This window comes from Canis lupus, chromosome 1 (genome assembly GCF_011100685.1).
Source record: "Canis lupus familiaris isolate Mischka breed German Shepherd chromosome 1, alternate assembly UU_Cfam_GSD_1.0, whole genome shotgun sequence".
In the NCBI taxonomy this organism is placed as follows: Eukaryota; Metazoa; Chordata; class Mammalia; order Carnivora; family Canidae; genus Canis; species Canis lupus.
The window spans coordinates 88,836,578-88,852,267 of NC_049222.1; the positions used below are offsets into that span (position 1 = coordinate 88,836,578).

A 15,690-nucleotide genomic window follows, 5' to 3' on the forward strand; every position below is an offset into this window, starting at 1 on the left:
CCATGTCTCCTGATTGTTAAACCAACATTTCAAAATTTAGTTTGGACTTAATATATTACAGTTACTATCATAAAAGTTGGGGGGCTCAGGTTAAACATCTGCCTCCAGCTCAGATCATGATCCCAGTGTCCTGAGATTGAGCCCCGCCATTCTGGCATCAGTCTCCCTACTCAGCAGAGCGCCTCCTTCTCCCTCTAACTCTGCCTGATGCTCCCCCTGCTTCCTGCTTGTTCTATCAAATAAATAAAAATCTTAAAAAAAAAAATTGTAACAGTTGTAGAAGCTACCTCAACATCCTTAAATAATATAGGTTATTTCATTTTTCCCCTCCTTTTCTTTTTTCATAACCCATTCTCTCTAGAGATAAGTAAATACGTTGAATACCTCTATAATTTTCTATTATACAAACCTTAACCAAAAAATATATTAGCATGCAAATCTTTGATAATATAATAACTACTGCCTGCTACAATGCATCATACACTTTAAGGGAGGAAAAACCATGTTTGGGCAAAAATGACTAAGATCTATGACCTATAAACTCAAGGACAGGGGATGCCTGGGTAGTTCAGCACTTGAGGATCTGCCTTTGGCTCACGGTATGATCCCGGGGCCCTGGGATCGAGTCCCACATCAGGCTCCTCGCAGGAAGCCTGCTTCTCCTCTCCCTTATGTCTCTGCCTCTCTCTGTGTCTCTCATGAATAAATAAACTCTTAAAAAAAAATAAAGAAAGAAAGAAACAGGATTGTAGCAAGGATGAACTGCATAGCACTCACCTTTTGTAGGGTCACAGTGTACTGCTCCCATATCAGTTCTTCCATGCCTGGGGCCTATTTTAAAGCAACAAAACCAGTTGGATTAGAACCACAAACATTTCAGTGCTAGAAATAAAGCATTATAAAATTGAAAATGTCTCAAGAGAAAGTCCAGCTCACACATTCTACAAACCCAAAAGAGTTGGCATTTTTGAGGAACATTATATCACCTATTTTTAAATACCCCTTCGGGATCCCTGGGTGGCGCAGCGGTTTGGCGCCTGCCTTTGGCCCAGGGCGCGATCCTGGAGACCCGGATCGAATCCCACATCAGGCTCCCGGTGCATGGAGCCTGCTTCTTCCTCTGCCTATGTCTCTGCCTCTCTCTCTCTCTCTCTGTGACTATCATAAATAAATAAAAATTAAAAAAAAAATTTAAAAAAAAAAATAAATACCCCTTCAATCAAATGGCAGTCTTAACAATACTGGAAAATTAATGAAATATGTAGTAATAGATATGTAAATGTTAAGTGTTGAGTTTTTTTTTATTATCACCACTCCAAAACAATCATTACAAAATCCCTCAAAAAAGAAATCTAGAGTTGTTTGTTTTAAGATTTATTTATTTGTGAGAGTGAGCCAGCATACAGAGCAGGAGGGGAGAGGGAAAGAGAATCCCAAGCAGACTCTGCTGAGCATGGAGCCCAACTCAGGGCTCAGTCTCATGACTTTGAGATCACAACCTGAGCCAAAACAAAGAGCTAGATGCTTAACCCACTATGCCACCTAGGTGCCCCAAAATCTAGAGTTTCAAAGAGGTATTTTTTATTCATTTTTTTTAATCACCTCCCTTCCCCATCAAAGGTGATCTCTTAGGCAAGCTTGATGCCTTTTTATGTCTAAAGGAATCCTTGGCCTTCTCAGAGAGTGCCCAATTGGGTAGCCTCTTCTCCATCAGTACTGCTAGGCATGAAAGATGAAAATGCCTGCATAAATTGATGGAGGCTTCAGTTTCTGACAATATACCAAAATAGATGTCCAGAAAAGCCTGAAACTGGCAGCTAGCAATTTAAAAATACTAATAATTATACAGACTGTCTTTGAAGAGAAATCCTTAAAGACTAGAAATACCAAGAAGGCTCAAAGCCAGAGAGATAAACCAGCACTGAAACAAACAAACAAGAATCCACGTAGGGTGGAGATTAGATTGGATGGATATAGTAGGGGCAGATGGAGATGGCAGGGACACATGCTTTGTTCATCCTCAACTCTGAATAGAGTGGAAATAACTAAAAATACCTCCCTGGACAATTCCTATCAACAGACCCGTATTCACACAAGCCTGGGACTATAATTTATTACAGATCAAGCACACCTCCCCACAACACACTCAGAGTGGTTCTGCATGGTAGTGCCACACAGGTACACAGGGGCAAATGGAGATTCTCTCCCAGGTAAGTACCTGAGGAACAGGAGTTCACAATTTGAATGCACACACACACAAAACAAGTCACCACTGTGTGTTGGCAAATTGAACACCAATAAAAAATAAGTTTATTATTTAAAACAAAACAAAACAAGTCACCATGAGTGAGAGTTCAAAGAAACAGAAAACTACAGAGTCAAAGACTCAATCCTGGAAATATCAGTCACAGGCTCAGAGAAGTAGGTACAACATGAAGTTTATCATAAGAAATTAAAAGGAGAAACTGAAAGTATACTACTGAAAGAATAAAAGAACATCAAAAATGACCATGCAAATCTGGAAGGAAAAAAAAAGCAAACAAAGCTTTTAGAAATAAAAATATGTCACTGAAATGGGATCAACAATGAAGTGAATCACATACTACACACAGCTGAAGACAATAATTAATTGGAAGACAGATGTGAAGACAAGTGACCCAGAATGCAGCAAAAAGCACTTAACAAGTGGGACATGCTAAAGATAAGACCAAGGAAGTCTTACAATGTAATGTGTCTGTGTCTAGTTAGATTTCCTGAAGGAGATGCTAAGAGGGTACCAGAGTAATACAATACTCAAAGAGATAACGGGTCTTACAGAATTGAAGATTTTTCAGGTTCAGGAAGCACTGCATATCACAGGCAGGGTAAACAGGGGACGAGGAGAGACAGGGAGGAAAGCACTTTTAAAAACGTGGTATTCATAGAATAATAAGGTATAATAAATGATATTTTTTATCTTTTTTGATACAGAATCATACTTGATAAACATTGTTCAATTTGATCTGTAATTATTAACCTACACTTATAAACAATGGATACCCTCATATTTTGTATAAATAAAACTATAAATGATTGCAATAAAAAAAAACGTGGTATTCAAAAAATAATAATAATAATAAGGGGCAGCCCTGGTGGCTTAGTGGTTTAGTGCCACCTTCAGCCTAGGGTGTGATCCTGGAGACCTGGGATCGAGTCCCACATTGGGCTCCCTGCATGGAGCCTGCTTCTCCCTCTGCCTGTGTCTCTGGCTCTCTCTCTCATGAATAAATAAATAAAATCTTTAAAAAATAAATAAATAAATAAATAAATAAATAAATAAATAAATAAATAAATGGTATTCAGGAGCAGAGTTAAATTGCTAATTAATTTTAAACTTCACTGATTTAAAACTACATGTTAAATTTTCTGGGGGTAACCACTATAGGAATACTGATGGTACATAATTCCAACAATGGAGAGGAAAATAAAACAAAAACCAAAAGCCAATCCAAAAAAAGGCGAAAGGGGAAATTTAGAAAAAAACAGCACAAATATAGCACATATTCTAGAATACAAAATACAGAAAAGTTATCACAACAAATATAGGCAGGATAAATTAAAAACCCAGCTATATTGTTTTTTTTTTTTTTTTAAGACAGAGTGAGCGAGGTGGGGGACACAGAGGGACAGTGATAGAATCTGTGCCCAATGTGGAGCCCAATGTGGGGCTCAATCCCATAACCCTGAGATCATGACCTGAACTAAAATCAAGAGTCAGATGCTTAACGGACTGAGCCACCCAGGTGCTCCCAGGTATGTTTTTTAATAGAGAGTTTCTAAAACACAAGGACACAAAAATATAATTATATGAATAAAAGGCCTTACTATACTTATATACAAATTAAGATAATTAAAACAAAACTAGTTGTTTTACATTAGAATTTTTTCAAATCAAGTTTGGCATTCCTACACTGATATTAATATGAGAGAGAGAAAAGAATCAGAAAATGTTCAGATGATGTGTGCCCCCCCCCCCGCCCCCGCCCCAGTTTAACAAACTCTCTGAACTGGGGGAAACACAGCTTAACACAAAAGGCTATTCTATCAACTGATCTATTGGAACAGATCATTTGTTCCCTTTGGCAAAGGGGTTTGGTAGGAAGAAGCAATTTTGTTTATACAGTATACAGCTACTTAAACCAGCCTGGTCTTAAGTAGCTACTAACTGATGATTCGATGTGTGAGGAAGTCATGATCCTTTAGTTCACCCTCCGTGTTCTCACTTTTAGGACATTTCCATGGCTAATACCATCTGGCTCCAAGAGATCAGAATTCATAGATCAAAAACTAGAATAGGGCCACCTGGGTAGCTCAGGATGTGATCCTGGGTCCAAGGAGCCAAGGATCCCACATTGAGCTCCCTGTGAGGAGCCGGCTTCTCCTTCTATGTCTCTGCCTCTGTGTCTCTCATGAATAATAAATAAAGTCTTAAAAAAAAAAAACTAGAATAAAAAAAAAATCACCTCGAGGGTTAAAAAGAAAATACAAATTGTCTGAGGAACAGGCAAGAACTAGGAGCCATGCTATCAGCACCCCTGGGACCAGGTGCTATGGGATAGGGGTGGGATGGGTGGGATCAGCACCCAAAAGGGGCGATGTTTAGGTTCAATGAAGGCACATCAAAGCAATTAAACAGGTAAACATTCTGGACGCCTGTGTGGCTCAGTGGTTGAGCATCTGCCTTTGGCTCAGATTGTGATCCCTGATCCCGGGGCTCCTGGGATGAGTCCCGCATGGGGTTCCCCACAGGGAGCCCGCTTCTCCCTCTTGCCTGTGTCTCTGCCTGCCTCTCTCTGTCTCTCACTCTCTCATGAATAAATAAAAAAAATCTTAAAGAAAAAAGAGGTAAACATTCAAAAAGATAATTATCTAAATTATGTAAATCTCCCCATTTAGATTTGTTCACCAAGACCTCTGTTTTTCAATTGAGAGAAAATTAAACTGGATTTTCAGGTTAAGATTTTTCTATCTCGCTCACTCCCTTTTGTCCCTATCTCCTAGTACAGTAGTTGGTGCAGAGAAGAGGCACTCAAAAAGGTTTTCTTTTCAGTGAACCAAGAAGTGGATACACTGTCCATTCATCAGTTGTTAATACGATTAAGGCACTGACTTCCACTACTTACAAGTTTTCTTAAAATCTGCTACAGTCACTGGCCCTCTGATCTCTGACAGCACCCCTGGGGTGATTAGGCTGGGAACTCAAGTGCCTATATGGTCTGGTGTTATAGGTGTGCTTTATCACCATTCCTCTCTGGAATGCTGTGGTCTATGTCTAACATGTGCCAGTATAACACAAATTTTCCAAATTTTAATACTACTTAAAAAAAGTTTTTGTAAAAGGAAACAGTAGGCAGAAACCTAGTTGATCAGAACTGATGATTTCTTTCCATTTCACAGATTACCTCCTAACTCCTTGGCCCCTTCAGGTTTCAATGTGGCTTTAACCAGCCACGTACCAACTAGCATGCATGCTCCCCAAATTCATCTTCTCAATACTTGACTCTACCTTAAAGCTGGCAAATTTCAACAAAATGAATTAATGTGGAAGTTGCTACAATAAATACAGATGCAAGCTCTTTAAATATAGCAATATCCCTATACGTTAAGAAAAAACATCATGCAGCACCCTCTCCAAAATATTCATCTAAAAATCATCAGGAAAGAACTAACCAGTACCATGACAATCACCCCTAGAATTGGGGTGGGAGGAGTGGTGCTAAGGGGTGCTAAGGGGTGGGAGGGAGCACAGTGTCCAAAAACGGTGTGATATTTGGGTTAAATGAATCAATAAAATGAAATGTACAGGCACTAAAAATAATTACTTAATTCTCATGATTACTGTGTTTTTAATTAAAGAGAGAAAGAGCTAGTTGGTTTTATATTATTAGGTCTGTCTGCTCTTGGTGGAAGGCGTAGAAATAAAAATTGGCTATAAACTTTATATAAGCATATAAACAAGAGATGGGAAGAATACCAAAAAAAGGTTAAATCTCCTCAGGAGCTGTGATATGGCAGAGAATTATTTTTATATAAGCACATTACTCTTTATTTTTAAAATAAAAATGTATTCTAAAACAGCAAATTCTCTTTTTAAAGTTTTGGATTTAAGGATCCCTGGGTGGCTCAGCGGTTTAGCGCCTGCCTTTGGCCCGGGACGCGATCCTGGAGTCCCGGGATCGAGTCCCGCGTCGGGCTCCAGGCGTGGAGCCTGCTTCTCCCTCTGCCTGTGTCTCTGCCTCTCTCTCTCTCTGTGTCTATCATAAATAAATAAATCTTAAAAATAATAATAAAATAAAATTTATCATTTAGCCAATTGTGAGTGAGCTGCTACAAAACTTTATTTTTTAAATGTTGCCCAAGTAGAATGGCTTTTGAAATTCACTATTCTTCCATAATGCGATTATACTAAGTATTCCCGAGCTATGCACAGGGGTGCATAGCTTATCCAGAAAGAGAATTAAACCCCTATTCCTACCACTACCACCCCAACAGAATTGAATTAAATTTTTAATCAATCAAACCTTGCCAAGTGCCCAAAAATCTCCCCAACTTGTATGAACTGATCAGATTGTAAGTGGCTTCTTCTTTACCTAGGGTTAGTGGGTTGTGACATAAACTATTAACTACTTAAACATAATATTATAAGAATATATTTCTGTTATAGTAGGTAATGAATTTTATTTTACTTTATTTTATTATTATTATTTTTTTATTCAGAGGCAGAGAGAGAGAGGCAGGCAGAAAGGCAGAAGCACAGGCAGAGGGAGAAGCAGGCTCCATGCAGGGAGCCCGATGCAGAACTCGATCCCGGGTCTCCAGGATCACACCCCAGGCTGCAGGCGGCGCTAAACCGCTGTGCCACCGGGGCTGCCCAGGTGATGAATTTTAAATCTTATTTTTTAAAGATGAGGAAACTGAAGTAAATAGATTTTAATAGCTCTTTTGAAAGCTATTAAAATATATCATAACTGTGTATTTAGCCTACAGCACTATGACTTTTTATGAAGGTCTCAGACCCTTCATTCACTCACTCCCTTATTCATTCATTCAGAAATACTTACTAAGTACTCACTATGTGCCAAGCATGTGATTTATGACCCTTTTGATACATTGGCAAATAAAAATCACCAAAGCCCATGGAGTTTTTTACCAAACATGGTGTGCCCAAAAAGAAAATCACTGAGTGTCTTCTCTGCCTCATCAATATAAATACCTTTTGGGAAACAAAGAACTCCCCACACAGTCACACATTCCTCAGAACATCACCTCCCTGGGACAGGCTGCCAGCAAACAGCAGCTTAGCTGAGGGCTTCAGCTCATGCCTTTCAAACTGGGCCACTAGGCTTGGGCCCCACCCAACCTGGCAGGGCTGTGCACAGATCCTAGAATTGCTATCAGTATTCAGACTCTGCATGAATGCCAACGGGCTGTTGCTTAGCTTTGAGGAGCTTTGCATACAGGGCCACAGAAAGAGCACACATATATTAGAGCCAAAGACACACATATTGCATGATGCAGTGATTTCTCTCCGGGCAGAGGCCCGAGAGGAATGTATGAGTAAGTGACAAGGATACACACAAAGAGTATTCATAGCAGCAATATTCTCAACAGCCAAAACCTGGAAAGAACCCAAATATCTATCAAGAACAGAATGGACAAATACATCATAATATATTATTCAAATGCAATATTATAATGTAATAAAAACAAATTAGAGCCACATGTACCACAACAGATGCAACTCAAACAGAATGTTGAGTGAAAAACATCCTAGAAGCATATGCAAAGCCTGATACAATTTTTATATAGTTTAGAAAGCAAACCATGTTTCACAACAATGTGAACATGTTTACTATGCAGTAAAGAAACTAAGTTTTATGTTCTCTGGTGTTCTTTACTACAATAAAGAAAGAGCCAGCAAAAGTAATTTTTTCTTTAGGGATGTTCTGTTTAGGATTATGTATGTGTATGTGTGTGGTAAATCTAGGAAAGAAAGGGGCACCTAGGTGGCTCAGCAGTTGAGCGTCTGCCTTTGGCTCAGGTCTTGATCCTGGGATAGAGTCCCCTGTCTGGCTCCCCCACAGGGGGCCTGCTTCTCCCTCCACCTTGTCTTTGCCTCTCTCTGTCTCTCATGAATAAATAAATAAAATCTTTAAAAAAAAAAAAAAAAGACTAGAAGGAATAAAAAGCAAGGTAATGAAAACCACAGACCTCAGGATGAAGTGAGCTGGGCAAGAGGCAGAGAGAGAAAGGACTTTGTATCCATCCTGGTGAGGCTCCATGCTATTTGTTTTATAAGTAGGCTTTATGATTTAGATTCATAATTCCTTTATGTGCACCAAACATTTCATTAAGTTCAAAAACGGGGGACACATAAGTGGACATCAAGGTGTACCTGATTCCTAGACAGGGACCTCATATCAAATTTTTTTTAACCCCCAACTTTGCAAAATAAAAGTGTTACCACTTGACTGGAGGAGAGAAAGACAGGGTGGTGGCAATAACTTGAGAGATGCATAGAAGGCAGGTGAGGGAGAGACCATTCAGCTGTGGGGGAGCAGTGGGGTGAAGAACTCCCCAGACTCCTTCCCTCCCCCCCCCCCAAGTCAACACCCCAAGGGCCAGGAAGGAGCATCTTCAGGGTACTTCACACCAATCCCTCAGCACTTTTATTTTTCATGTAAATTGTTTTCATTATAACTCTTTTGATATTATAATGAGTTATCCCCAGACAACACAGAAAGTTAAAGGGAGCTAATCTTCTACCATAAATAAAAAACTGTGTTTAACAGTAAGGTATTTACATGAAGAATGAAGGGAAAAGGGCAAGGACAAATAGTTACTTGACCTGTCTTTTTAAAATACCCCCTAATTGTTGTTTTCCCTTTGAAATACCTTGGCCAAACAGGTAAAATCCTCCATTTTGCATAAATATGTTAAAAACTAACAAGGATGCCTTGGTGGTTCAGGGGTTGAGTATCTGCCTAGGCTCAGGATCCCGGAATCCAAGATCGAATCCAAGATCGAGTCCCATTATCGGGCTCCATGCAGGAAGCCTGCTTCTCCCTCTGCCTGTGTCTCTGCCCCCCCCCTCCATGTATCTCATGAATAAATAAATAAAATATTTCAAAAAATAAAAATAAAAAATAAAACCAAAAAGAAAAATGTCTTCTAAAAAAAAAACAACAACCAGAAGGCAGATAACCAAAAGTCTGCACTATCTCTACTCCCCCAACAGGCAACTTTTAGGCTTTTTGTCCACAGACTGCTAGTTCAGACAGATGGAGGCCATAGCTAAAGTTAAAGATTATTCAAACTCGGTCCATAATGGGGCTGCCTGATAAAAAATCCCACCCAAAAATGTAAACACTCATACATGTTACAGTAGTACTTACCGTTCAAACTTTAAGAGGAAAAAAAAAAGAACTGTTTCCTGTGATTTAGGAACCTAGATTTAGAATAAAGATGGCTATAGAATAAGGAAACAAAAAGTTTTACCATAAAATAAGAAATTCCCAAACACAAACAAACATCTTCCACGAGGCAGTATATTAAGTCATTCTCAGGAAGCAAAACAGCACTTGCAGACTCCCAACACATGGAAAACAGCAGCCTTTGATTCATAAGCCTCATAAGAGGCTATCAGTTTCACACATCTGCTAAAAATAAGCCAAGTATTTTTAAAACCCACCATTGACTACACGCTGCATGTCACAATTTGTTACTGAAAACTGCCAGAAGCGCAAATAAATCCAAAGAGAAAGGAGTCACTGTGAGAAAGCTTTTGCTCCCCAACCACAACCCGCAAAGAAAGGCTGGGAAAGAAAAGGGGGGAGAGCTTGCAGGGAGACTCACATGGCCTTTCAATCTCCCCAACTTTTTAACAGCCTGGATCCACATCCTCTGGAGGACCTGAGCAGTCTTCATGGCCTCCGGAGATTAATCAGTAGGCCACTGCCTACACCCCAGGCTGCTCACCCATTGCCATCACTCCACGTGGTTACATAAGGCGGATACAATAGTGGCCCACATTCCCAGCAAATCCTGTTGTCATCTCTCACAGTGACACATCCATACAGCAGGGACGCTGGAACGCTTTGAAAAGCACCACTTGCGAGGAAAAAAAGAAAGCAGTCTGGATTTACACCACTTGAACGGTTTTCTTTCCTTCCCTCTCTCCCATGCAAGGGAAGGAGAGGATCAGAGCAGATATTCTTGTCAGCCATATAGAGTGACTCAGAATCGAAGTAGAAATCATGAAGCAAATAGGACATTTTGGAGCAAAACTCTGGAAAGGAACAGTTAGAGAAGTGTTTGTTTATACAGACCCTCCCATACACACACAAAAGGCACAAGCTGGCTGGAAATGAACTGGTGGTGTTTCAGGTGAATGGAATTGCCAATGTCACACAGAAATTAAAGGCTTGAAGATAAGATGTTTCACATCCTTGGAGATAAGAGGTCTGTAGGCGAAAGGGAGCTTGAAGCCAACTGGGGGACAGAGTGCTCACTCAGCAAAGTTTTCTCTTCTCCCTAACCTTTCTGTAAATCTAGCAGATAAAAGAATAACAAAGAGCTGTACCATCTGTTTCTGTTTTTACCAGTGGTGGGGGTTGGGGGACAGTGGAAAAGTACATTTTAGGTTTTTGAACGTCTAGAAAAGACTTAATGGGATGCCTGGGGTTTCACAGTTGGGTTTGGGATTTCAGAAGCATGGTCTTCAGGATCCAGTCCTCATTCTTGCTATGATATATGCTACACCAAGGGGTCAAAGTAAGCCGTTTGCAAATGTGGCGAGTGCACCATCCAAAGTGTTTGAGGTTAAGGTGTTTGATAAATATGGATTATGAGATGGAGACCATACAGGAAGCAACTTGAAGTAGAGGCAAGAACATAAGCTGTAAAGGCAGAAGATCTGGAGTACAGTCTGTTCTGTCACTTAGCTTGGATACGGTGTCTCCTTCTTTATAAAATGGGGATAATACCACCTACACCTCAGAGGGCCACTGTCAGTCTGAAATGAAATAACCTCTATAAAGGGCACATGCTGAAGAGGCACTCAGAAATGTTCATGTCTTGGGGTGCCTGGGTAGCTCAGTTGGTTAAGTGTCTGCCTTCAGCTTGGGTCATGATCCCAGGGTCTTGGGATGGAGTCCTGCGTCGAGCCCGGCGTTGGGCTCCCTGCTCAGTGGGGAATCTGTTTGTCCCTCTCCCTCCCTGCACTCTCTCTCAAATAAATAAAAAAATAAAATCTTAAAAAAAAAAAAAAGTTCATCTCTTTCTGTTAAGTTCCTCATAAGCATTAGAACAGCAAAATAGGGTAGGAAAGTAGTAAAAGTTTGCTTCAAATCTTACAAAGAGAAAGGCAGGAAATACAACACCCAGGACTCAGCTGGGCTGTGCAGATGGAGGCAAGCTCCCTACACACCAGCCAGGCTCATCCCCCAGCTCACGGGCTCCCTAGGCTCCAGGAGCAGAGAAGCACAAGAACCTAGGCAAGGAGGGAAAGCACAAAGCAGATCCCTCTTGGACTCTGACAATCCTTCGGAAAATACTTGAGTTTCCCTCGTGAGGAAATAAATACTTCTTTCCCTCATTTATTTATGCATACTGCCCAGAAGTCAAAGGCATCCTACCCCTTAAGAATTTCAGATTCAGGGCGGCCCAGGTGGCTCAGCAGTTAAGTGCCACCTTCAGCCCGGGGCATGATCCTGGAGACCAGAGATTGAGTCCCACGTCAGACTCCCTGCATGGAGCCTGCTTCTCCCTCTGCCTGTGTCTCTGCCTCTCTCTCTCTCTCTCTCTCTCTCTCTGTCTCTCATGAATAAATAAATAAAATCTTAAAAAAAAAAAAAGAATTTCAGATTCATATACAGTGATTTCCAGAAGTCAGTTTTTGCCCTAATTCTTTTAATTGTGCTTTAAAAAAAATACATAACAAAATTACCATCTTGGGCAGACCCAGTGGCTCAGCGGTTTAGCACCGCCTTCAGCCCAGGGTGTGATCCTGGAGACCTGGCATCGAGTCCTATGTCAGGCTCCCGGCATGGAGCCTGCTTCTCTCTCTCTCTCTCTCTATCTCTAGTAAATAAATAAAAAATCTTTTAAAAAAAATTGCAAAATTACCATCTTAATCATTTCTAAGTGTACAGTTCAGTACTAAGTACTTCGCATTGTTGTGTATCGAGTCTTTAAGACTCATCTTGCAAACCAGAAACTCTACACCATAAACAACTCCCTGTTGCCCCCTCCTCCCACCCCTGGTAACTACCATCATACTTTCTGCTCCTATGAATCTGACTGTTCTAGATATTGCACATAAGAGTCTTACAAGTGTTTGTCTTTTTCTGTGGGACGTACTTCACTTATTGTAATGTTCTGTGTTCATTCTTGTAGCATACATCAGAATTTCCTTCCTTTTTAAAACCAAATAATATTCCATTGTCTGTGTATGCCACATTCTGTATATCCAGCCATCCATAGATGGACACTTGGGTTACTCTCACCTCTTTGCTATGGTGAACAGTGCTGTGGTGGAACATGGGTTTGCACATACACTATCACCAATTCTTTACTCATTCACTCAGCAAATGTTTACTAAGTACAGCCTGCTAGACTCTGAGGATCAGATGTCAGTTAAAACATACAGCACTGGGGGCACCTGGCTGGCTTTGTTGGAAGAGCATGTGACTCTTGATCTCAGGGTCGTGAGTTCGAGCCCCACAGTAGGCATTGAGATTATTGAATGAATGAATGAATGAATGAATGAAGTGAGTGAATGAATGGATAAATATAAAGCATGGCACTTAGAGACACTGCACTGACTGCCCTCAGGAAGCTTGGCAAGAGCCAGCACCTGATGGGAGGGTGGGGGATTTCCCCTAAGCAAGTGACCCTGAGATGAAGTTTGAAAAATGAATGGTATAGGGGTGGGGGTGGGTTGTGCAGGATGCAAAGACTAGCACAGAGCAAAGACCCTAAGAAAGGGGGAACCGAGAGAGTAGCCATGGGAACCACTGCAGCCTCTCCCTAGCAGTTTTTATACCAGGGGCATCAAAAGGGCATTTTGTGGTAGAACAGCTGCCTCAATAACATGATCTCACGTTTAGCAATTTACCTCCCCCAAAGACTCCTAAACTCCATATTCATATATTCGAGAAACATTTCCTGAACAGCAGCCTGTGGACTGAAAGACAAATTACCTGAAGTCACTGCAAAAGGCAGTCACGGTCCAATAAGGAGGAGAGTACACAGTAACAACTCAGTACTACTGACCGGCCATAGCAAAGGAAGATAAAGGCCCACTGTCCACACTGATGGGAGAGATAAGCCAAGTTCTTCCTTCACAAGAAGGAATTTAATGGGAAAGAGTAATAAATAAACATATATTATAATGGCAGGAGGATTAAGTGCCATGGGCTGTGACACTGGAAAGCACCAATCCTAAAAAAATCAGAACTGTTCTCCAAGGTGGGAGAACAGTAAGTGCAAATGCCCTGAGATGAGAAAGAATCTCATTGTGTTCAAGGAAGAAAAAAAGACCATGTGGGGCTGGAGCAAGGTGAGCGATGAGGGAATGGCAGTTACAAAGAGCATACCGCTCAAGCACACCTTGAAACTGGTCTTATTTTAATGGTTGTGAAGGATTTAGTAAAAATTCCAATAGCTGAGCACAATTTCAAGACATCTATCAAAGAAGTAAGCAGGAACTGCTTTTTCCCAGGAAAAGCAGAAAAGGAGGTCCAGCTTCCTAAAATGAGTAATTTTTTTTTTAAAGATTTTATTTATTTGAGAAAGAGAATGAGTGATAAAGAGAGCACAAGCAGGGGGAGAGGGAGAGGGAGAAGCAGGCTCCCCACGGACCATGGAGCCCAGTACAGGGCTCGATCCCAGGACCCTGAGATCATGACCTGAACCGAAGGCAGATGCTTAACCAAATGTGCCACCCAGGTGCCCCCAAAATGAGTAATTTTAAAATTATAAACCAAGTCCTTGGCCTTGGGCCACTTGCCTGTGGTCTCTCAAAGTAAACCCTTCCTTATAGCAGTAGACTCGTCCGCAGGAAACTAAACAAGTCTTTATGTGATTTTTGGTTTACCAATAAGTCATCCATAGCTTATTCCACAAGTATTTTCATTTTCTGATGGGATGATAACAAAGAGATCACCAGCTCCTTACCCTCCCCTTTATGGCTCCAGAAGGTAAGATGTGCTCACAGCCACACCTTACAATATATACGGTTAAGAAAAAAGTAACATGGGGATCCCTGGGTGGCGCAGCGGTTTGGCGCCTGCCTTTGGCCCAGGGCGCGATCCTGGAGACCCGGGATCGAATCCCACGTCGGGCTCCCGGTGCATGGAGCCTGCTTCTCCCTCTGCCTGTGTCTCTGCCTCTCTCTCTCTCTCTCTCTATGACTATCATAAATAAATAAAAAATATATATATATAAAAAAAAAAAGAAAAAAGTAACATACACAAATTTTAAGAGGGGTTCCTGATAGGTCATCAGAATTCACAGGATTAGATTCCAGGCCCACTGCTGAAAGGTACAAGTTACCAAGTTACCGGAGGTTTCTTCAACCCCATCACCCTTTATTTACCTAAGGGAAAACTTCAGTCTGCACTACAATGAAGACAGAATTGGGAGACAATGAAGGTGTGCCTGGGAATCCTACTATTGTTTAAAAAGCAGGTCTGCTGAAATGCAAAGAGCAATGAAACTAGACTCCAAGAAGACACTTTCAGCCAAGATTCTGACCCCCCAACCCAATCATGACCTTGGGCACACACACAATTCAGTTGCCACTTGATACAAATAAGAGTATCAATGTCTATTCCATAGGGTGAAAGGAAGCAAACTTCTATGGAAAGCGCTCTGTAAAATCCAGGCCAACAAACCTCCAAGTGGGAGGCAGAGTCTTCATTGATATATCCCTGGAAATGGCAGCCATCTGATTTTGAAGAGCTTTGTAGGCCATCACACACACCTGGGTCCGAGCTCAGCTCCCTACACATCCTACAAGCTCTGTGACCTTGAGCAGTTTACTAGGTGAGGCTCAGTTGCCTCACCTGTAACATAAGGCTCACAACGTCTACTCTATTATAAGTGCTGTAAGGACTGAATGAAGTTCTTCATATTTGTAAAAGCCTTGCTGAGTGCTCATCACATAAGTCTCAATTAAGGTACCCACCAAAAACACTGCAGCAATAGTATAACGAGATCACTCCCAAATAAGAATTGCCTGCTTTCTGTCTCCCAGAAGGGCATAGTATAGTAGTTAAGAACACATCATGGAATCCAAGAGAATGGGAAGTATATGTCTACACAAAAACTTGTACACAAATGTTCACAGCAGTATCGTTTATGATAGCAGAAAAGTGGAAAAAATTTGGATGACTATCAATCAATAAATGGGTAAACAAAATGTGGTCCATCCACACAACGGACCATTATTCGGCCATAATAAGGAATGAAGTACTAGTATACGCTGTGACACTGATGAATCTTATAAACAGTTTAAGAAGCCAGATAGTTTAAAAAAAAAAAAAAAAGAAGAAGCAGCAGCCAGATAGTTGTAAAAAGACAAATACTCTGTATGATTCCATTTATGTAAAATGTCCAGAAGAGGCAAAATCAGAGGCCAAAAGTAGA

The 15,690-nt window shown here is 40.9% G+C and overlaps 1 protein-coding gene across 1 annotated transcript in view; it reads right to left on the reverse strand.

The window, feature by feature from the left end:
* Positions 1 to 15,690, reverse strand: part of TJP2 (tight junction protein 2) — a 105,025-nt gene that overhangs the window by 36,887 nt on the left and 52,448 nt on the right. Inside the window, 1 exon segment of the mRNA NM_001003204.1 lies at positions 778 to 831. Coding sequence (NP_001003204.1) covers positions 778 to 822 — 45 coding nt within the window. The 5' untranslated portion in view covers positions 823 to 831.